A 23121-nucleotide genomic window follows, 5' to 3' on the forward strand; every position below is an offset into this window, starting at 1 on the left:
TTACGATTTTTTCTTCTAACAGAAAGAATTTCCTGTCTACTGATAGGTAGTTCCTTGGAGTATTTTTGATCTCCACCATTGGGCATTCTTTTTCATGCTTCTTCTACCAAGTTATACTATAACCAGGGGTATTAGAAGTATTATTTTCCAAATACAGTCCTTAAATTGTAGCTTTTATACGCTGATTTTATTTATTTGTATAAGATGTGAGATTAATTAATAAAATTTATAAAAAAAACTAATTACTAAAATAATAAGCTAAAGCTAATATGTTTTGTCAAGATAATTACTTAGGTCAAAACAATTTTTTAAAAAATTCACAACATTTTGAGAAATTTAAAATTTTACAAAGCCTTACAAATTTTTACAGGTTATTTCTTATTTTATATATTTATGCCCAACGCACAATAACTTTTGTTTAGTAAACTTTTTTTTGACATTTCAATGAGAGTGAGTGAGATCTAGATCTAGTCATCTCGCTCACTCTCATGGGAATTTTTGAAAACATGTTTACAAACAAAAGTTATTGTGCGTTGGGCATTATATAAAAAATACTTTTGTGTAAAGCTTTTATAAACAACTTCTGACTATTTTTAATAATCGAATGCCGTGTATTTACAAAACTGCTGTCTTTTTTCAGGAAGATGGTAACAGTTCTAGAATAAATGACATTCAAAAATATAAAACTTTGGGTTAATACTCAAATAGTCATTGCCAAAAAATATGTTCTGGTCTTTACCTCAAAAATAGTTCATCAATGTTTAGTGAATTACTCTTTGAAGAAACCTGTATCTGCCTAAAACTACCCAACCCTCCTCTATATATTTGCAGTACATGTACAAGCAATCAATACGCAATCCAACTCCCTATCCAACTGAAAGAATTGAAATAATAAGATGATATAAAATTGAGTTTATCCCAGTGTTGAGGGAATGCAAAAGGAAGTTATAATATTGAGTTGGAGGAAAAGTTGTGAGTTGGTTGATGTTTGAAAATAGGCTTTGGTTTTGATCTCATTATTCGCAGCATCGTCAAAACTGTCTGCCAATTTATTCGTTGTTTTTTCATCCATCTACGAAAAAAAATGTGGGCTGAGACTTCTCACTCTCTTTCGTCAATGACTCGTTTGATGATGCCAATGAGATTGAACCTAATCGAATGAGTGTCGCTTGATTTCATTCTATCTCAATTTGTCCCAAAAATACTCTCCTCTATTTGCATTGAATCATTTACAAGGCGAGACCCTCCCTCTCACAAAATTCACATGAGAAAAGACTGGTCGACTTTTGCAATTATACTTTGAGAAATGGAATACATAAATTTACAAATTATTAAATATCTCCAATGACTGGGAAATTAGGCACATGTAGCAATTCCAAATAATTTTCAGATTAAGTGATTGAAATTATTTAATTTGGTGGAATTTGATTGAAACACTTAAAATGCTAGGTTAATTCTAGCAGTTGTTCTTGCAGAATTTATCCAATATGTAATATTTTTAGTAAAAATTAATATCAAAATAAATTTTCTTTTAGGAGGAATAGCCTCTTGGTACTTTAATGTCAATTCTTGTAGTATTTAATACTGCATTAAATTTTGCTAGAATTTTCAGCACTATATAAAATGTCTCAAAATATTCTCCAGACTGCTTTCGGAATTTTTGAAATGTACTTTTATTACTTTATATGCAAAAACAAGCAAATTCTAGTAGATTTATGCACAGTTGCAATAAAAATTATTTAAGCATCATCGATGCAAATTAAACGTGTAAAATATATATAATAAGCTACTGGATTTATTACTTTTTATTTTTTGTGAGTTATGTAATTTTTTTAATTCAAAATTTGATATCTCTTGGAAGGAGTATTCTAGCAGTATCCCTCAATATTGTCCAAAATCCACGTCGAGCTTTTGAATTTGTTTTATCTTGAACTAAATTTTGTTACTCTAATATCAATTTGCAAGGGCTATCGATGATCTCCAGCAGATTTTTCTATATTATTTCAACAATGCTGTCAATTTAACTGCATTGGAAATTAGAAATACTTAAACTAGGATCGAAGGAACACCTTTTTAATAGTGAATCTCTATTGAGCCTTGACAAAGTGTTGAATTTTATTTAATGTTTCTAATAAAAGGGTTAGTAGTGTGAAAGTTTTTTCTGTAATCTGCTTTCTCCTATAAAAAGAGATGTTTACATTTGAATATCCCAAACGGTGCTGAAATTGCCAATAGGTATATGGTATGACAAGTTCTTAAAGTGTCAATAAATGTTCATTTTACTCTTCACAAAGTTAACTGCTAGATTTTATTATTCACCGATTTTACCAATTTTCATGCAATATAAATTCTCACATTTTTTCAAAAAGGTATTCTAGCAGTTTCTTGTCAAATCAATTAATAATCTTAGATCAAAATCCGTATTGCTGTACGTAAGCTTTTGCTTAAATTCTAGAACTTGAAGATGGCCCTCGCCGATTCAATCTACCATGTTCGACCGATGAAGACCATTTCTAAGTGCTAGAATTAAAGAAACGCTTACGAGCAGCAGGGGAGGGAGCAAAGTTTCCCGTACCAACGGTAGTTTTTATACTTTTTATCAAGCTGTTTGAACTATTAATGATTCTGATGTGAATTTGCAAGAGTAAGAAATAAATTCTAGTAGATTTTTAGTCCACTTGCTAAAACATACTGCTGATAGTTATCAACAATGCTGCAAATTACAATTATAAACTTCCCAAAGGCAAACTACAGCAATATTACATGCTTTATAATGTGAGTTTATCTCCTCTAGGAAACTGTTCATTTCTTTTGAAAAGAGTATTCTAGCACTTTCATCTGATCAATTGGCATTTCAACAGCAATTCTGAGGAAACAAATTAAATCATTGATGTTTTTCTTACGTGCAGAATGCGATAACCTTTCTGCAAAGGGATGGAAAAGTGGGAAATTTATTTAATGATTGATTAGATGTCAATTGAGATATCGTTACAAATCTCCCTCGTTCTGGAGAGATAATTCTCCTTGTGTCATTTTCCATTAGAAAAATCTCGAAGTAGTGATTGAAAAGGGGGAATAAACCGTGAGAAGATGTTGCAGATTTTCCATCCAAAAGACCATGGAAAAATCTACAATATTTCACTGTAAATATAGGACTTAAATGCAAAAGAGATTCAAGAGGGATTTTTGGTGTATTTAGATTGAAATTTGAACTTGAGTTGACATATTAGTATCGAATTTTCCTTCGAGACATTTTGAATTTGACTTTGATAAATAAACATCCTATGGCAGAGTGTAACACAGAAGGGAAAATTCATGGCTCCTAAAGTGATTTCTTTGCCCACCCAAGATAGTTTTTTCTATTCATGGGGGGAACGTCAACTTTTAAAATCAATTAATGCACATCTTGAACTGACTATTATGTTTCGAAATTTAAGTAAATACTCCTACAGTGCTACATTTTTTTTTAACTCATACTTCGTACAATTGGTTTTGGTTGAGAGCCATTCTTCAAGGCGTTCTTTCAGTAAATTACACAGCTATTAGATTCAGATGGAAAAATATTCTAAACAGATATTCGAAATTACAAAGTTAGTAATTTATTTGAAAATGGTTTAAGGGGAAATATTCTAATGGTTGTAAGTTTAAAAATAATTGTAAAATTTCTACTAAAATAAAAAAGCAAATTCCATTGAAATTTTAATTGGAATATAATACACTAACAACGTATTTAATAAAGAAACAAAAAAAAATCTCGAAAAATATTTATTTATCAAAATATAAATATATTTTGTTCCATTCTAAGTAATCCTCTTAAGTTATAATACACTTACTTCAGCTTTTATCTTTATATAATCGAAGTCCTTCTTATATGCGTTTTTTTGATATGGCTTTGAGCTCTTCCGACCACATGGTCTTTATCTTCTTAATCGTACCAAAACGCCAACTTCTCCCGGGTCTCTTCTGTTCTAGTAACACGATAAATCCCTGAAGGGTAATTCCGGTAAAAACGGTAATGCAGGCATAATTACGTTGCTGTTTTTACTAAAAAAAAACACAAGAAAACAAGTATGTACGAACTTTTGGAGCAAACGTAACTGCCACACGTTTCATGCCCAAAACATCCAAAAAGAATTAAATGAAATGAGACAACCGATATTATAATCTCAGAAACTTCTTTAACAGTAATTCGACAGTTTTTCATAATTATTTTCCTTAACTGTTTTAATGTTTTAATCGGTTTTAATGTCCAGAGCCGAGCATAGTCATTAACATGTTTTAAGCATTTTGTGAAGAGCCTATAACATTTTTAAATTTTATTTTTGCTCAAAATAAAAAAAAAATTAAAAGAGTTTGAACGTTGATTTGAGGTTTTTTTTCACATAAACAGATTCTTTAATCCATTTTTTACATTAGGAAAAAATCGCTAAGAACTTTTATACATATTTTTACGTTTTTATCTGTAAAAACCAAACTAAATATGCGAAATGGCTAGTCATATCAACACATGTTGAGGATATCTGTACCACTAACACAACAAAAAAGAAAAATCGAGACTCGGCTCTCAAATTTTGAAAATTAACCTTACTTTTTGAATATGCACTCTAAAAAAAGTGGTTAAATTCTTATGCTTTATTACAGTTTTTTTTCTCATAGGGTAAAATTTGGAAAGTCGGACACTTAAGAAAAAGTCTAGCTTCAAAATGCATTTTTTTTATTCTGAATAATATATTTAATTTTTTTCCTTGCCTCATCAAGTGTAAAAATATTTTAATTGTTTGTTCATAGTTTTTATTGAAAGGTCAACTGAATATTAAAAAAAAAAACTGAATAAAACCAATAAAAACACATTACCAAAAGTCGGACAAAAAATTTAAAAAAAAATTGGACCAAAGCAATTGGAAAGTTGGATATAAGTGAATAAATGCAAAAATATATATGAATACGTAATGTTAGATGGTTGTGTTATTCTGTTCTTTATCTACGAATTATGTTTTAGGAATTCCAATTTATTAAGACCTTCCTGAACGTCCAACCCAGTAAATGTTCTGCAATTTCACACAGAAGTTTCGCGTTGTGCATCATTTGAACTTTTGTAAGAAGATGCAAGTTTTCATTACACCCCATTAACCAATTCGTCAGATTCATTTCCACTTGTTTTGGGGAATACCAGATACTCTGTCACACTATTAGACAAAGGGTTCTCAAGAATTTAACCCTTTAAGTACGATTGGGACACCGGTGTCCCAAAAATAAAAAAAACGATTTTTCGGACTATTTAGGAGAAACTGGGGCACCGCACTAAACACTGCGATTTTTAATCAGATATTCGACTTCAGAGGACAAGACTTACAGAAATTTATAGGCATTATATGGATGCTTGTCCACTGTAGAAATGGTCGAGATAGTCCGAGTAGTTTAGAAATAAAAATTAGTATTTGGTGCTACCCCGTGTTTGGTGGTACTCCAGTTTCCCCTAGAGGCCAAAATAACGTCCTGTAGTCAAAAAAATTGTTTTTGTTTTTGGAACATCGGTGTCCCACTCATTCCTAAAGGGTTGAAAGGTTTTAGATGCATTCAAGGACATCTCCATCTCAATAGTTACTACAGAAGTGTCACCGGTGCCTCCGGGTAATTAAGATTCTTTTAATTCTTCGTTGACATGATTTTACTGCACAAAAGAACCAAATTTATTCATAGAAATAATTTCTCTGAGATTTCAAAAAAGCTGTTTTTTTTATCCTTTTACCTTTAGTATTTCATATATATTTTTTACTCGTCTTCTAAATGGTTGTATCTCCTCCCATTTCTATGTCGCAATTAATAATAATTCATAAATATTGATGAAAATTCAAGTAAAATACTTTTGATTTTCCCAGAGAAAGTGACAGATTTGTGTTCAAATTACAATTCTCATGCAATTTATTTTTCAAGTGCTTCTTGAAAGTAATTCTTTGATTGTAAAAAAAACAACTTTTGTTTTTTAAACTTACAAATTTATCAAAAAATCAGGATTAAAAAATTTTTGATGGAAAGTTAAAATACCTTCTTGATTTTTCATCAAGTTTTAAGGGATGTGCCCAACTTTCAATACTACTTGGTCCGACTTTCAAAGCTGTCCGAAAGACTAAATTTTACCCTAAACAGTTTGCTTCGATATGCTAAATATTGACGATAACTTCTCTCGCGGGTAGGTGAAAATCCTAGTAGGAAGATCTTTAGGTAATTTATGAATGATTCAATATAGTTTTTAACTTCTAAATAATATTATACGATAATGGCGCAATTGAAGATATTTTGGTAAATTATCGAATTCATCAGTACAATGCCTTATGGGTATAACGTTTCGAGACGAGATTGAGCTTATTTCTTGAAGGCTAGGCCATCGTTTAGTTAAAATAATTGCAGAAAATGAGCGTAAATATAGGATTATAACGCATTTCACAACCATATCTGAGAGAAAATATAAAATTCATCTGTATAAGGGAGAGTGGGGTAGTTTCACGCAGCTGAACTTTTTTTCAGAACTCATTTGCTAAACGCAACCATATTCAAACTTACTATGTTCCGTTAATTTCTCTTAAGTTATGCCCAACGCACAATAACTTTTGTTTGTAAACATGTTTTCAAAATTTCCTATGAGAGAGAGCGAGATGACTAGATCTCTGTTTCATTCACTCTCATTGAAATGTCAAAAACATGTTTACAAAATAAAAGTTATTGTGCGTTCAGCATTAGACTATCTATAAATACACAGAACAATTCCTAAATGATTATTTTTCCTCCTAAGAATCTTTATTTTCGAAAGAAATGCATGCATGAAACTACCCCACTCTACCCTACTCAAACTTGCTTTTGTTTTCAATAGATCTCTGAATAATTACGTTTGATCACAAGATCTGTTTCACTGATATTTCTCTGAGTTCTTCCCTTGGTTCTTCCATAAAATGTGCAATGTTGCTTCGAATTTTGCGGTACTCAAATCCGAAATTGTTGCTCTTAATCGCCTCTAAGATGTCAACAGGAAAGTATCTTGAGACGGTGAATTGTGTCACTCTTCGAGGGATTTTCAAGTGCACAATAAACTCAACCGTGTCACGACGGATTGCACTCCTGAATTAGGATTTAAAATTTTACCATTCATTGGGATTCTGTGACATTTGGTGACTTGTGCACTAAAGTGTCTTGTGCAAATAATACCGCGGTGGCTTTTCTATCGAGCTGAGAGGAATGTTTCTCTGTCAGATCGCAATTTTCGCACCCACCAGTGAGATTTGTCATCATGTAAAGACAATCGAATGGTAAATGTGTGTACACAAAATCCCCCAAAATGCACATTAAACATCACAAAATCTCTAACCCCTTTCACATAGAGAGAGCTCCAGGCTTCCGCAGAACATCATTTTCTGTGTGGTGACTTCAACCCCTTTGTTACACCCTCGCGGGCAAATAAATTCGATTATCATTATTTACGCTACGCATTTCACACAGAGAACCAAAAACGAGAGACTGATGAAAGCCAGAAGAGATATTGTTAGTAATCTGTGGGTGAATTTTGTGGAATCTCCTGTGGCAGTAGAGATTTAATAAAGTCCATGATATTATTGGCAGGAAATTCTCTTCCATCTCTTCTCTATCCATACTCCATCGTTACTCAAAGACTTTTTCTTCCAGTTTTACGGAAAGGGTTTCTAATATAAAGATATTTTGCAAATGGAATTTAAGAAATACGTTATTTGTAACGATTTTTTTTTAAATTTTAGTACTGTTTCTGTTTCTAAATGTTCTAAGTAGATTTTGGAAACATTTATTTTTCAGGATGCAACAACCACCGCTATCAAGTTCAGGCGCGACGTCACTGCCGCCGCGGCGGTCTGATGCGGCTCTGTCTCCAGCACCGTCGGACGACTCAGACTCAGACATTTCTCTGGGCACGCATTCACCAGTACCCAGTAGTATGTCTATGCAGCATAGCCCGGGTTCTGCCTCAGGCGGCGGCAACGATCGTGAAGAGCGGCTACAGGAGGAGCGCGAGAAGGATTTCAGTAGATCCTTTTCGGCTCTCAACTCCTTCCGCTTCGATGTCCATTCACCCGCGACGATGGCTGGTGAGTTGCCCTAAATAGTCTATGTCAGTACTTGCCAAATTTCTTGCGATTTCTTTCATCGCCTCCCTAATTGGTCACGGCAAGTGTTGATTGACACCGCCATAGGCATTTGAGTGATTTTGGTATATATTTTTTCTGACCATGTTGGCGTCTACACTGGGCCATGTGTGGGCCTGTTAGGTGCATTCACGAGTCGCTTCTTGCCCACTCTGCCTTATCGACTGGGGGAAAATTCTCCGCCCATCGGCTCCCACTCGCCACCCATCGGAATGCCTCCTCACCTGCCCCTACAGCCCACTGTACTGCGGCCCCAGCCGCAACTGCCTGGTCTTCACCATCCGCCGCCACAGCTCAATGGCTCACCGGCGCCTCTGTCACCTCTGCGTATACGCGTAAGTTCACCGGCACGCATCAATGCCACAGAACTTGGCGCCGCCGCGCTGGCGCAAACCCTCACATCTGGCGTCACAGGTGACGGTGGAATTATCAGGATAGCGCCACCTACAGGTCCACCGCTCCTTCATCGACCCTTCTCACCGTCGCCCCAGCCCAAGGATGTGTCATGATGGAGCGTTCTCGGAGAGACACCCTCACATTGAGCCGCCGATGAGCATCACATCTCTTCTCGCTATGAAAACTATTCCTAAATGTCAATTAAAGACCTATGCTTTCGTATCTAGAATCGGCCGTCATGCAAGGTTTGTCTTATCAGGATTCTGAGTTGATAATTTGAAAGATTTCGTTGGGTGACTTATTAGAAGCACTTTTGACATAAGGGTCTATCACGTAAAGTATGTCGATCTCGAATTCACCCAGTGTATACCATTTAAGAATGCTTCAGTTAGGGTAAGGGCTCATAATTTTGGACAGTCTGCTTATAAGAATCGATGTTCCAAGTTTGAAGAGCGATATTTTCAATACTAATTGCCTTTTTTTGTTACTCTCATTTCAGAAGGGTTGTTTAGTAACTTGGCAAGGGTTTATTGTCCTTGTTTTTACTAAAATTAGTTTTAATACGTTTAAAAATTAATTGATCTGTAGAGATGAATTTGACTCTTATTTTGGACAACTTGGTTATTAATTTGGACAACTTGGCTGTATATCTGGACAACTAATCCGCCTCAAGAGGATGCCCATTGTTCTTCATTTTATGTGCTAATCTTACAAAGTCCTCTTCCTGTTCATGTAAGGGAAACGTAGAATGTCACAAAAAGCCCGGAAACTTTCCTTATCATTCATTAAAGTGAGTTGAATTCGGTACTCCTAGTAGGTGCGGATTCGCTCATTCCCTGGCCTTTCCGGGAGCCTTTCAAGACATTTTTCGCTACATCTCTTTCGTGGAGATGATGCTCCTTTGTTTCTCCAGGCATTTGTCGAACCTAGTCATCACAAAAGCTAAAACTTCACTAAATTTCCAGAAAAAACACCTGTCCAAAATAAGGAGTATCACCTGACTGGTGAATGTCTTAAAAAATTTCCCATTTCCACACACGAAAAATCTAATTCACAAGACAAATCTCACTTCAAGTCAAATGTACAAATGACCACTAACGTAAATCAACACAATATTCAATGAATATTCAATAATATCACTTAAAAAAAGCAAAGAAACATTGTTAGTACTTCACCACAGCTAAATAAAACTGAAGTAAACACGAAGTTCTGTCATATTTCTCATAAGCAATTGCTCACACTGAATTTTCAACAAAGCAATTTTAACTCAAATCATATTCAAAATTTAACGTATTTAGTGTTAAAATCTTCCAAAAGAACAAATATTTAGATAGAATTCATTATTCATCAAATATTGGAATAAAAATCCATCATTTTAATCAATTTATTTTTAGTGTCCAATTTTATCCTCAAAATGTCCAAAATAAGAAACTAGACAAAATTATGAGCCTTTCCCCTATATCATTTAAAAATCTGGCAGTTAAATTGTCTCTCTCAAAATAGAATGATCATGAAATATTAAGCTTGGGGTAGCCAGCGAGCACCAAATGCAACCCGATTTTAATTCAGCTGAAAACGTATGTATTCCCCATAGCAAAAGAAAGCGGAATAGGAATAACAAGCGAAAAATTCCTCGGAATTGTCAAGTAGTTTTCCTTGAAAAATTCCATAGGAAGTTTCCATAACAGATTCCGGGGAAAATTTCCATGGATTTATACTGGATTTTTTCTGTGGAATACATCCATGGAAATGTTCGTGGAATTTATGTGGATTTTTCCACCTAAATAAAATGGAGAAAAAATGAAGCTGTCACATGCACCTTATGCTTTTACTTACGAATATTAAAGAAATGGCAAAGATCATGGGGATTTTAATAAGTTTTACTGAACCAGCGATAACGAATTACCACTTTAGATAAATTGAAAACTATTTTATAAAAAAATATTTTTTTCTTAAAATAGATATTAAATAACATAAAAACAGTATTATTTTAGGTTGACGACCTATTTAATATAATCACTTCACTACTATCTACACGAAACGCAGTGTCGCATGATTAATTATATTATAATTGCCACATGATTCACTAAAAATGTTTGCAGAAGGTTTGGAAACAAATTATCCATGTTGTCGCAACAGCATTTTATTTGCTTGACATTCGAGAAAAATAGTGGAAAAAACCATGAAAAACCTTATGGAAAGATAGTGGAAATTTCCATAGGATTTCTCCAGCTTATCCCGCGAACAATTCACATTTGATTTTCCATATAAATGTTCCGCGGAAATTAACGCTGGAATTCCAGTGGATCGTACTTGAAATTCCTTGGAATTTCCGAATCCAAATTCCATGGAAAACTTCCTGGAATTTTAGCGTCAAATTCCGCGGATTATTGCAATTTGGACGCAAGTTTTCCACTGGAATTTTCGCGGAATTTTGCTATGGGGTTTTCAACTGAATTCTGCTAACCTTAAAACAACACTCGTGAGGCAGTACCATATCCACATAAGTTAGCACTTTTTGTTTGAGAACTGCTGGCCGGTCAGAATATTTTTTTGCTGATCGATTCAGCAAAAAAATTGCTGAAAACACTGCCTTTTTCAGCTAACTGTGCTCGCTGGGTAGTGGTACCATTGATTAGAGTTGGTAAATTTCAAGAAATTTCATGAATTTCCGCCTAAAGTAGATGGCGACTGCTGTGAAATTTCTGAAATTTTACCATCTCTACCATTGATCATGTGTAAGGAATGATCAAGCAGTTCCAAATATGCATAATTTGGAGAAATTGCTCCAAAATTGTCAAATAGGTAAATACTCAAAAGAAACCACTTATAATTATTCAAAAATGTTTTAAAGAAAGATTTCTAAAAGAATTCAACTGCTGGTAATTGCCCTGATCTCCCCTATTCAGATTTTCCACATGAAATATTTCTTCTAAAACCAGTATATAAAGGACTTTTTAGTATCGAGAGATATTTAACCAATCTCTCTGACGATCAATTTAATAAAATTATACTTGATTATTTTTCTTTTTTCTATGTCATACAAGAAACTTGATACGGTTATTATGAATAGAGAAATTATGCTAAAATGTCCCGTCGATCCTATTAAAGCCAATTTAATATTAAATGAATTATCCTTTACTGATCAGCTCAGAATCGCATGATGTACAATTATCTACCTGATACTCCATTATCCTTGACAACTTGCTGAATATGAAGACGTAAAAGTCGGGAAAATGTGCTCAAGTTTAATATAATAAAATTTAAATAAAAAAAATACGCCATTTTACATTGTGAATGAGATAATTGAATAGCAACATATGGAGCAAAAATGGCCACAAAATTCAGGTGAACACAGACGGGAAATTATATTTAATAGAAACATTTTAATCCTCTCACTACATTTTTTTTGTTCAACTGAACTTTTCATGTTAAATGAAGGTAACATTAAAAAAAATGAGAGACAGAGGCAGAAGCACTTGCATTGGACGCAAATACATAAAATTTTATTAGTGAAATTAATTTTTACTGAAATGACTCATCATCATTGGAAAATATGCGTCATTTTAATTGCTGCTCCAATGTAACGATTGCTGAATTAATTAATAGCATTTCGACAGAGATGCATTCAATGTTTGATGATTTTTCATTTCTTCCCTCTTTTTTTTTGCAAACCCCTCAATTTCGAACTGTGTATTAGCATAGGAATTCATTTTAAAATAAATATTTTTAAATGGAAGTTTTTGAGAGCGAGAGGAGAGAATTTTTGCAAATACTTTTGAGACATTCAAAAGGACTTAAACCAGCATTTGATGGTAGAAGTTATCAAAAGTCTCAAATTGTTCTGTAAATATATATAAATTCATGACGTCTGAAGGTGAAATTCACGTTGGTAAAGTGAATAAAATAGATGATATTTACAAAATAATGTAATTGAAAATGCAATTTTTAGGATGCACAAAAAAAAACTTTGGTCCATGGCCAAAACAAAAAATCCCTTTAATTAATTTCTAAGATTTGAAACGCCAGAAGAATTTTATGGAGAAATTGAACAAAATAAATTGTGAGATGAGGTAAAAAAAAATTACTGCGTTTCTAAAATAGAAAATCATATAATTAAACATGAATGAGAGTGAATAAAAAATATCCCTCAGTCTTTTAATTAATTGTATGTTAATTAAATTAATATATATATTATTGAGAATGGAAATTAATGATGTAAGAAGTGGATATTGATGAAATGAGTATAAAAGTAATAAACTGTATAAATACAATTAAATCACTGAAATTCACAACAACAGAATGTCTTCTTTATTTTTTTAAACAAACTCCCAAACATCTGCCCAACCCGACTGACGTGGAATCAATTACCAAACTTTACTATTTTCGAGTGAAAAGGTGGCGAAACTAACCCAACGAATACAACAATATGAAAAGCCAGTTTTCCTTGCAGATTTTCGCTAAATGTGAGTACAGAGAAAAGTTGATAAATTTAAGTATGAAAAAGTAAATAATCAGCGCTCATGGGGGACGATAGATAAACAGAACGTTAGCCACCAAACAAACTCGCGAAATTTTGACTTTTTCATACGAAAAAAATCAAAAAAAAAATTAAACGAAAGAGGACGCTTTGTCTAATCATCCCTTCAATTGCGAATGTTGCTTGAAATTTATGAAAAATAAAAAAAAAACACGGCTTTGGTGTTTGGTGGCAAGTGACAATTTTTGACAGTTCTGATCCCGGAAGTCGGCAAATGCGCTTTTGCTCTTAAATTTAGCACTAATTAGCATTTTTTACTTGTAGGGGTAATTGGATTACTTTTGAATTGGGCAACTTTGAAAATGGACTTTTTCTACTGTTTTTAAATGGAATGCATTCGTATCAAAATGTAATTTAACTACGAAGTTGGTTTGTTGAACTAAATTATATCATGATAAAGTCCAGTTTCGTTTAAAAGTAGAAGAAAAAACCCAATTTCAAAGCTGCCCAAATGCAAAGGTGCAACACTTCTCCCTAAAATGTAATTAAACTATTTGAAGTGGAAGTGCTCCTTTCTAAGAATGGATTGATATTTCTGCGATATATTTCACTTTTTCAAACTTCCTTCTTGTATTTAACTCAACTAAACAAAGAAAATTTCAATATTTCGTGAATAGGAATTTTCACTTTGAAATCCATATTTTTTTTTTGAACTGTACAAATTAAATAAAAATAAACAAGATCTGCAAATTTCCTTCAAAATTTTCGCTAAATTATTCGTATTTCAAATATAAATTTTGGCACTTAACAAACTTTAATAAAATGCCTCTTGTGAATAGAAAATTGAAGTTTGTGAATCCCTGTATATAATTTATAGATGCGGGTGACTTTGCACTTGTGTTGTTCGCAAGCTATGCTCTAAATCTAGGACTTTACCAAGAAAAGAGGGTCAAAAATTGTGGTTAGTTAGAAGAAATCATTTGTCTTCTTTGAATAAAACATAACTTTAGAAAACCATAGCAAAAAAAATTGTTTTTAGGTCAGCGGTTACTCAATCATCCTTCAAGGCAAGGATGGTCCAGTAACCAGAAGAGCACTCAAGGGTGTCCTAAAGAAAATTCTTAAGTACTAAAATTAAAGCAAAGCTTAGAAAATGGTTGAGTGCAAAGTAACCTCCGGAATGCAAAGTCACCCTCACCTACGGTATAGGGTAAAGGTACAAGTTGAACAGGGCTTTTTTTCTTGAAAAATTTACTACTTCATTTTTATTTGTATATTTTTAATGCTTTATTTTAATAATTTGGTTCCTTGTGCTTAAGAAAAATTAGTAATGTATTTATTAAGAAAAAATCCCTGTCCAACTTGTACCGGCGAATTGTCCAACTTGTAACACTATGTCCAACTTGTATCACTTTACCCTATTGCAATCCAAATCGATGGATCGAGCTTTCACAGTTGCGATGCAAATACATAATTTAATAAATTCTAAAATAAAAGAAGTATCTAAGATGCTAAGTCACTTTTTTTGTTTGGATTAAAGCAGATTGGTAAGTGTTTTGGTAAAAAATGGCAGGGCAAGGCTTTCATGCTTCTCGCATATTCTGATTAAAGATTAAGATTTGTCTATAGGTCGGTTCTATTTCAGAACTGCTGCACCCAGGCCACTTATTTGGGGCCATTATGCACACCCCATTCTCCTGTTCTATCTTAACGCCCAAGGCGAGTAAACCTGTTCTATATCATAAGACCATGTCACATATAAGATTAATATTAAGATTAATACTTTCTGAACAGGTAGAATGGCAAAAAATATAGCAATTGTTTTATTTTGCCTCTCTCTCGCATTTTCCCACTACGTACAAAGTTGGCAGCAATACAATCGCTCGAAAACTGACCGAATCACAGTTTGCACGCATGGAAAATTGTTCGAATTGCCTGTGATACGATTCAGAAAACAATTAATACGAGCAGTATATCTTACTGATCGTATTACTCCACTAGAATGTACTCTTTCTAACACACGTGATTTTCTATTCGAAATTTTGCACACTATACACCTCTCTTTCCGTCTTTTCCTATTATTAGTATTAATTTTATATGTGACACCACGGACAGTGTTTTGTGTGCGATCTGATATACACAGTACCGATTTATATTACGGTAGACCAACCTCGGTTTATGGAGATCTGGGCAGTGAATGTGTATTTGTATCCAACTGAACTCTGCATGTCGAAACTTATTTCCTATACCAACCTCTCTTTTTCAGGTGGTTCATTGTCAAAGGACAATGGCAAGTTGAAAAAGAAAATCGATTACATAACTGCTCTCTCTCTCTTTGAGTTCGAACAGTAAAATATGGGAAAAATATGGCGTGTTTGAAACCAGAGTATGTGCAAATCCTGAAAGCCTTCCCCTACTTAATAGAAAAGGTGTGTAAACATAATTAATATCCAAGATCGCTGCAGTTGAAAAGAAAACCAGCATGAGAATTTTACTGCTCTTTAAGTAAGTACTAAACACATTTGGTCTTTTTCCTGACAAAAATTTAATTATTTATTGCTAAGTCGTTCAAAAATTTCGTCAGATTTGTTAATAAGTAAGTGTAAATGCTTTTCTAGTACTCATTTTTAAATTTTGGGAAAAAATCCTTACAAAATATTCGTCGTTTCTTATGTTTCTTATAGTACTAAAAACCCTTTAAGGCAAACCTTTTTTCCGTCAATTTGTAGTAAAAATTTAACTTTTGATGGTTGCGTCGTAGGAATTTCTTTTTGTCCTTAAATCTTCCTTACATGATTGAGGAATTCTTGCTCTCCTATATATCTGAAACCTACTGTAACTTGTTTCTTGGAAATCTTTTATTCCCAGAATGAAAGAATCTTGAGAATATTGGTAAGTGAAAATTTAAAAACGTTTCAATTCCACAAGTGACCACAGGAGGCGCTTTATCTAATGACGCGTACCAATTCTATACTGAAATGGTTTTATCAACTACAACATTGCGTCAAATTTTGAACTGTCATCGATTTTCCCACTGAGTTTTACCTCTGAAAATTGTCCTTCTGCGTCAGTTGAAAGAGAAACTCTTAATTAGTGAATGGAACACCCACACTCAAACTTTTCCTTTTCCATCATCTGCACGGCGGGAATTTTCCATTGGACGGATTCACTGGATTGATGTGACAGGCACTTTCCACCTGAGACTCTTCATTTCATTATAATCCTCGAGGCGATAGGTGGGTGGCTAATCAGCTTGTGCCACCTCCACAAATGACGACCTCGCGACCCTTCGCGGGCGTTGATTATGAGATAATACCGAGTAATTATGAGCACTCGTAGCAACAGTATTATCACTTCTATTGATCGATCCAAAAACTTTGTGGTTGATGATGGGGAACGTGTGTGCAAAATTAACAAATTGCCTCCCCAATTCGCCCTAACGGTAATTTAGAGGGGGGTGAGTTTAAAAAGTACCGTGTCACACTTTGTTAATATTTCAAACAAATACAGGAAATTTACTAAAACAAAAAGAAAAAATATTAGTGTCACTGAAGATTAATTGTAATTGTTTGTTCTTTTTATCATAATTTCCCATGAGTGTATTTTCACCTCTATTTTCGTATTCATCATTTGTCACATTTAATTAATTCTGTATATAATTTTCCAGCAAGCTTACCATGCAATATTGTGAAAAATCATTCAACTTTACAGAAATGTTCCACATTTGAAATATTCATCTCAATTCAGAATTAGGCTTTGATCCTACTTCAATTCTTAAGTTGAATCTTTATTTAAATGTTTTAAATTAAAATTATTAAAACACATATTAAAAAACCAATAATAATAAAACGAACAATAAATAGATAGATAGATATATATTCTTAATCGACAAATGCTTTAAAAGCTCAACAATTTGTAGAAACGGTGATTGCTTTTCTTTATATTGCGTCCACCGCCGTCTTAGAGTTGGTAACCAACCTCCAGAGGCAAACGATGGATATCCTTCTTCACCGTTGCAGAATATATGCTTTTTTATGTTAAAACCTGCTTCACAAAATTACATAATTTAATCAAATTTAGGCTTAGTTTCAATTGGTATTAATTCCATTTTTTTTATTATTATGATTTTTTATATTCACATCTATTGTTCTACTGAAATTTAGAGAACTACCTTCACTGGAGAAATCCCAGAAAAATATGTATAACACTTCAGAACATTACAATTTCAAGTTTCTCTTCTAAAATTCGAAAACTTTATTTTGAAAATTTAGTTTCAAATGATTTCTAATTTTTTATTCATAATTTGAATGAGATGATCTATCAACTTTGTAAGCGCGAAACAAAGTACAAACTGTGAGAAACCGAAAATTTCAAAATTCTGTATCTCCCAAGACAAATACAGTGGGACCTCAATAGAGTCAACTAATTATTTCCAGGCATGTTGATTCTATTGGATTCGTTGACTCCAAGCGCCTGGCAAGTTGGCTTTTTTATATGGAGCTATTTGAAGCCAATTCCTAAATTGATCTCGGACTCAGCACACAGTGCTCCAAGGAAAAAAATTATTTATACAAAAATTTAGTATATTTATCCCTCCATACGGAAAGGTATCTTATAATATGGAAAAGCTTCTCACTTTTTAAATATTTAGCATAACGATCACGAGTGCAGAAAAATTCACATACGCATTTGTATGTGAAAGTAAGAAATTGGCTTCAACTTTGAAGGCCACTCGCCGGGGACTAGGTTGACTCTATGGGAGTCCGAGAAAAAATCAAAAGGGATATTATTTTATGGTTGTACTAGATCATTGATAAATTCAACACGATAGTATAATATTATATTTAATTAACCCATAAATTCTACACCATCGCGCCCAAAAATAAGTTGTATGTTTGGGCAAAAGTTGGAGATTAAGGAATGATTGTACAAAATATTTTTATTATAAGTAAATATCTTAAGTATACGTTACTCTCCATCCGCGATGTTAAGATAGTCTTAAAAATATCTTAAAGATGTCTTTTTCATTTTTTTTAAGAGTTCTGGTAGATATTTAATTTGAAAATTCTGATGTAATTAACGTTATTACAGTAGACTCTCGCTAATTTGGCTCTTTTAAGATCGGGCTACTTTTCAATTCGGGCAGCAGTTAAATTTGCATTCAAAAGGGGTTTTCATGGCATTCACCATAAATATGAGTATGTAAACTCAATATCTGTATGCAGATGAATAAAAAATCGTTGGATTTCAAAAAATTTATCGCCCGAATTTCTCTCTGATTCGGGTGACATTTTGGCCTCAAATGCCCCAATTTGAGAGAGTCTACTGTAACTTGAATTCCTTTTAAAGTTTTAGTGTATAAAAGATGAGACTGATAGTTGTTCTTTTCGTTACGCCATAACTATGGCTCTAAACTTCACAAGAATAGCAATACAAGAATACAACCAATTTTTCTCATTTCTTATTATTCTGTAATATAGGCGCTAAATGGTTCGAGATATCGTCTTGGAGTTTTCAGACGACCCTGGGGATTAAGAGTTAACCTGAGGTTTATTAATATTATTTTTTTTTTAATTAAATTAATAATTAATTTTTATTAATATGACCCTCATTTTCTCGCCACTCCTCCCGTTTACTATCCAAAATCGTATTTTTTGTGATTAAAAGAAAACACGTCATAGGGTTTTTTTCGGAAGGTGAACCAATTTTAATTTTCTACTACTTATTTTTGGTTTTGATCCACATTTTCTTTTAAAATACTAATCTTTTAAATTAAAAATTTAATTTTAAATAAATTTACATGTTTTAGAAGAGAATATTTTTATGATCGTCTATCATGTAATTTTTTTAAAGCAGTAAGTTGTTTAAAAAGTTTGAATAAATTTATAAAATATTTATTTACTATTATGTTATACTAAAAAAAATCTAACATCTTGTACTTTTTTCTTTTCGTAATTCAAGTTCATATTTTTTGTTTGTGCTATTATATTATTCACTTCCAATTTAATAATGGCTCAAAATTCCTTGTATTGCGATCATAGGTTTAATCAAAAAATCTTAAGACAAGAGATGAAAGCCTAGTCCCCGGCAAGTGGCCTTCAAAGTTGAACCCAAATTCTTACTTTCACATACAAATGCGTATAGGAATTTTTCTGCACTCGTAATCGTTATGCTAAATATTTAAAAAGTGAGAAGTTTTTTCGTATTATAAGATACCTTTCCGTATGGAGGGATAAATATACTAAACTTTTGTTTAAATAAATTTTTCCTTGGAGCACTGTGAGCTGAGTCCGAAATCAATTTAGGAATTGGCTTCAAATAGCTGCATATAAAAAGGCCAACTTGCCAGGCGCTTGATGAAAGCCAAGAGAACTTTCAATGGGTGAAAAAGCTTAAAATCACGAAAAGAAAATTATTTTGTTGGAAAATGATTACACGATTAACATACGAATTTTATCATAATATTACCATACCCTTACATAAATATTTTTTCTGGTGTTCAAAGTGTTACGTTGATGCACAAAAAGAGTGGTTTTAGTTTCGAAAAAAAATCATAATAAAATCATGTAATATTATTAGTTTAATAATACAAGAAAAGTTTACTCTATCGGAGTCAATTTGGGTCCGAGTTGACACTATCGGAGTCCGTAGAGTAAAAAAATATAGCGGTTGACTCTATTGGAAATTGACTCTATCTGGGGTTGACTCTACACTGAGAAAAAAAGGGGGTGCGATTAACTTTTTTCCTCGTAATTTTAACACTCTATTCAGGTGTAAAAATATATTAACATTTTTTAATGTTTATTTTACACCTTTTTAAGTGTTAAATGAACATGAAAAAGGGTAACTTTAACCCATAATACACCTAAAAAGCATAATATTTACACTGATTTCGGATCAATAATGCAGGGTAAAATTAACATTTCCGGAATGTTATTTTAATTTTTTCGGATTTCTCTCAGTCTATCGAGGTTTCACTGTAATTATTAAAAAAATTTCAAAATTCAGCCACTTTTCTAAATTTTCAAAATTATCTCATTTATTAGTTGTCTAAATGGATTTTTTTTTATTATTGTAACTGAACAACACATATTGTTATGAAAAATATATTAATTTTAAACGTGACATACTTTTGTTAAATATCCTATACTATGTTTTTTTTTAATATTCAATGTAAAGAACATCATCACAATTCATATAAAAAATCCTAATAAACATTATACAATATGTTTTCAGAAGAAAAGAACAATATTTAACTCTTAAACCGTCACCATTAACTCGACACATTTCCGTCCTTTCCTGTGCCATCTAAAGGGTAATTAGGGGGCTTTTTACTGGGATATAGTTATTTGTTTGTTGAAGGAAATGAGAGAAAATACCTCAAAATGACCCACAAATCTTCTCTGGGACAAAACATGTAACAAATGGAAAATACTTTGAAAGACCTAAAGAGTGCAAAAAAAAGTATGTTTTGAGACAACAATAATGATTATCTTGCCTCTAATCTGGGGAGTTAAGTTTTGCCAAATCCTCCAGATTAGGAGATTGAAAGCAATTCCTCAGCACAAACACTGAGACCATAGGGTAGAAATCTCTTAAGAGTGACCATGGAGGGAAAGATAATGTGCATTTGGGACACACGTGCGAAAGGGAATTCCATATCCTAATGGAAAAGAAGTCCCTGGAGAATGATTTGAATATGCATTTCAGGCAAAAGGTGAAGCATTGAGAAGTCCATCATCTTTTGGACAACATTCCACAGAGAATTCAAAGTTCATTGTTGCACTGGGGGATGTATCAGGGAGTCTATTAAGAGTCATGTGACAATGAAAAGGTGCCACAGTAATCTGGGCAGATTATCGCCTTCAATGTGCTGAAATGTAACACATTTGGTGAGGTGAGCCTATAGGGGTTCAACAAAAAAGAACCACACCTCAGACCTTCTGCAGTCATGGGATTTTGAAGGAAATGATCTGGCAAAATCTCCAGAAAAAAAACCCACAACAATTGATCCCCAGAAAACATTGTGAAATCTCACAGGACATTGATCGTCAGCAATGAGATTTAGACATTAAGGTTTTTGAAAAAGCCTTTGAGTAAACTTTGATTTCTCCTGATCGTCTTTCACTGATCCTTCCACGGTTATAGTGTATGGAAAAAAAAGATCACAATCTCTCGAATAAACATTAGAGATCTTCATGTGAATTTTGCCATTGAGACCATCACTAACAGAAGGATCAATTTTCCCTTCTTCACCAGAAAGAGGCTCAAAGGGATTCCTCTTAATTTCAAAATTCACAAAATGTAATGTGATATCTATGGAATTATTTATTGAAAATTTTAATAACAATTTACTTCTGAGAAGCCTAATTTTGAAACAAGGGTCAGATTGATTTTAATGAGACATTATTTTGTTTATTTATCCGCCCTTGTAAAATGTTCCAGTTTTTAAAGTCACTCATATAAATTTGTACTACCCTTCGCTGAAGGGTAAATAAAGGTGCTATTTCAATGAAATCTTTCTCCTGAACATTTTTTAGCACTTTACTGTTCTAAAAATGGTTCTCCGTAATAGACTTTTCTTTGTGTTGGTTACTGTCATGGCTGTTTTGTAGTTTTATAACACAACGAGAACTAGGGAGAACAGTCAAGACAAGAACCAACACCAACCCAAAGAAAAGTGGATAATGCAGAAGCAATTGCACTGAGAGAAATCCGAAAAAGGCAAAATAACATTCCGGAAATGTTAATTTTACCCTGCATATTGATCCGAAAACGGTGTAAATATTACCCTTTTTAGGTGTATTATGGGTTAAAGTTACCCTTCTTTCATGTTGATTTTACCCTTAAAAGGTGTAAAATTAACATTAAAAAATGTTGATATATTTTTACACCCAAAAAGTGTTAAAGTTATGACGAATAAAAGTTAATCGCAGCATCTTTTTTTCTCAGTGTGAATAATAAAGTTCTAAAAAAATGCCCATGAATAAGATTTCCCCTATTAATTTTTCATTAAAATAACCCCATAAGGTAAGGTGGGTTAATTCAAAATCATGTCTATTTTGGAATTTTGGGATTTTCTCATTTTTTCAGATGGTCAAAGAGAAAAACAAGACCAGGAAGAAGTACTTCGTAGTTGTCTTTTTCTTTTGTCATCTAAAATTATTGGGGAATCTCACTGTTCCAAATTAGACCATGATTCCAAATTACCCCATCTTACCCTAAATGCTGACATTTAGTACTTTCCTGTACTAAAAATCTAACAACAGGAACAGAAAACATTTATAAATAGATCGCAAACAAATCACAAGAAAAGAAGTTTAAAAATTATTTGCAAAGTTAGTACACTCTTAAGAAGGTATGTTAAGTAGACGGCACAGGTGGGTCAGTTTCACACAGCTTAACCTTTTTCAAAAGTCTTTTGTGTAACGAATATGTATTGAAAAATATATTGGAAAATTTATAGCTAGTTTATTATCCTAAAATTTATGTCAAGATTAAACAGTAAACATTTAGTACTTATCTGTACTAAAATAAGTAGGGGAGGTGGGGTAGTTTCACGCATGCATTATTTACGATAATAAATATTTTTAATACACAAAGAATAATTAGTTAGGAATTGTCCAGAATATTTTCAGATAGGCAATAATTAAGAGAAACTAACGAAACATAGTTTGAATATCTTTTATATTTGTTTAGCCAAATGTGTACTGAAAAAAGTTCAGCTGAGTAAAACAACCCCTTCCTCCTCTAGTCAAAAGTTGTTCCGATTTGTCTTGAGGATATTACCATCAAAATTTGATTACTGGCTTTACTAAATCAGGTATGTCCAATTATTTACAACATTCTAGAAGGCATTTGAGATTTGAGTAAATAAAACGTGTACTAAAATGTGCTAAAAAGGAAGTACTAAAATTAATCTGAAAATATCTCCATCATATTAATATTTAATTCATGACTAGTAAGATGTCAAATATTTTATCTTAGAAAGAGTATGACCCATACGATATGATAAAAAAAACTTACTTAAATTCCTCTATGTAATAGCTCTATTACTTAAGTGTAAGGTACTCTCATCGT

The 23121-nt window shown here is 32.8% G+C and overlaps 1 protein-coding gene across 2 annotated transcripts in view; it reads left to right on the plus strand.

Annotated features, from left to right (window-relative positions):
- The window catches only part of LOC129803301 (homeobox protein SIX6), a 78075-nt gene extending 68590 nt beyond the window's left edge, over positions 1-9485 (plus strand). For both annotated transcript variants that reach the window (XM_055849752.1, XM_055849753.1), the window contains exons 5-6: positions 7819-8108; positions 8289-9485. In XM_055849752.1, the coding sequence (XP_055705727.1) occupies positions 7819-8108; positions 8289-8674 (676 nt within the window). In that variant the 3' untranslated portion in view covers positions 8675-9485. The remainder of the gene's footprint in view (positions 1-7818; positions 8109-8288) is intronic.
- The last annotated feature ends 13636 nt before the right edge of the window (positions 9486-23121 follow it).

The sequence above is a fragment of the Phlebotomus papatasi genome, chromosome 2 (genome assembly GCF_024763615.1).
Source record: "Phlebotomus papatasi isolate M1 chromosome 2, Ppap_2.1, whole genome shotgun sequence".
NCBI lineage: Eukaryota > Metazoa > Arthropoda > Insecta > Diptera > Psychodidae > Phlebotomus > Phlebotomus papatasi.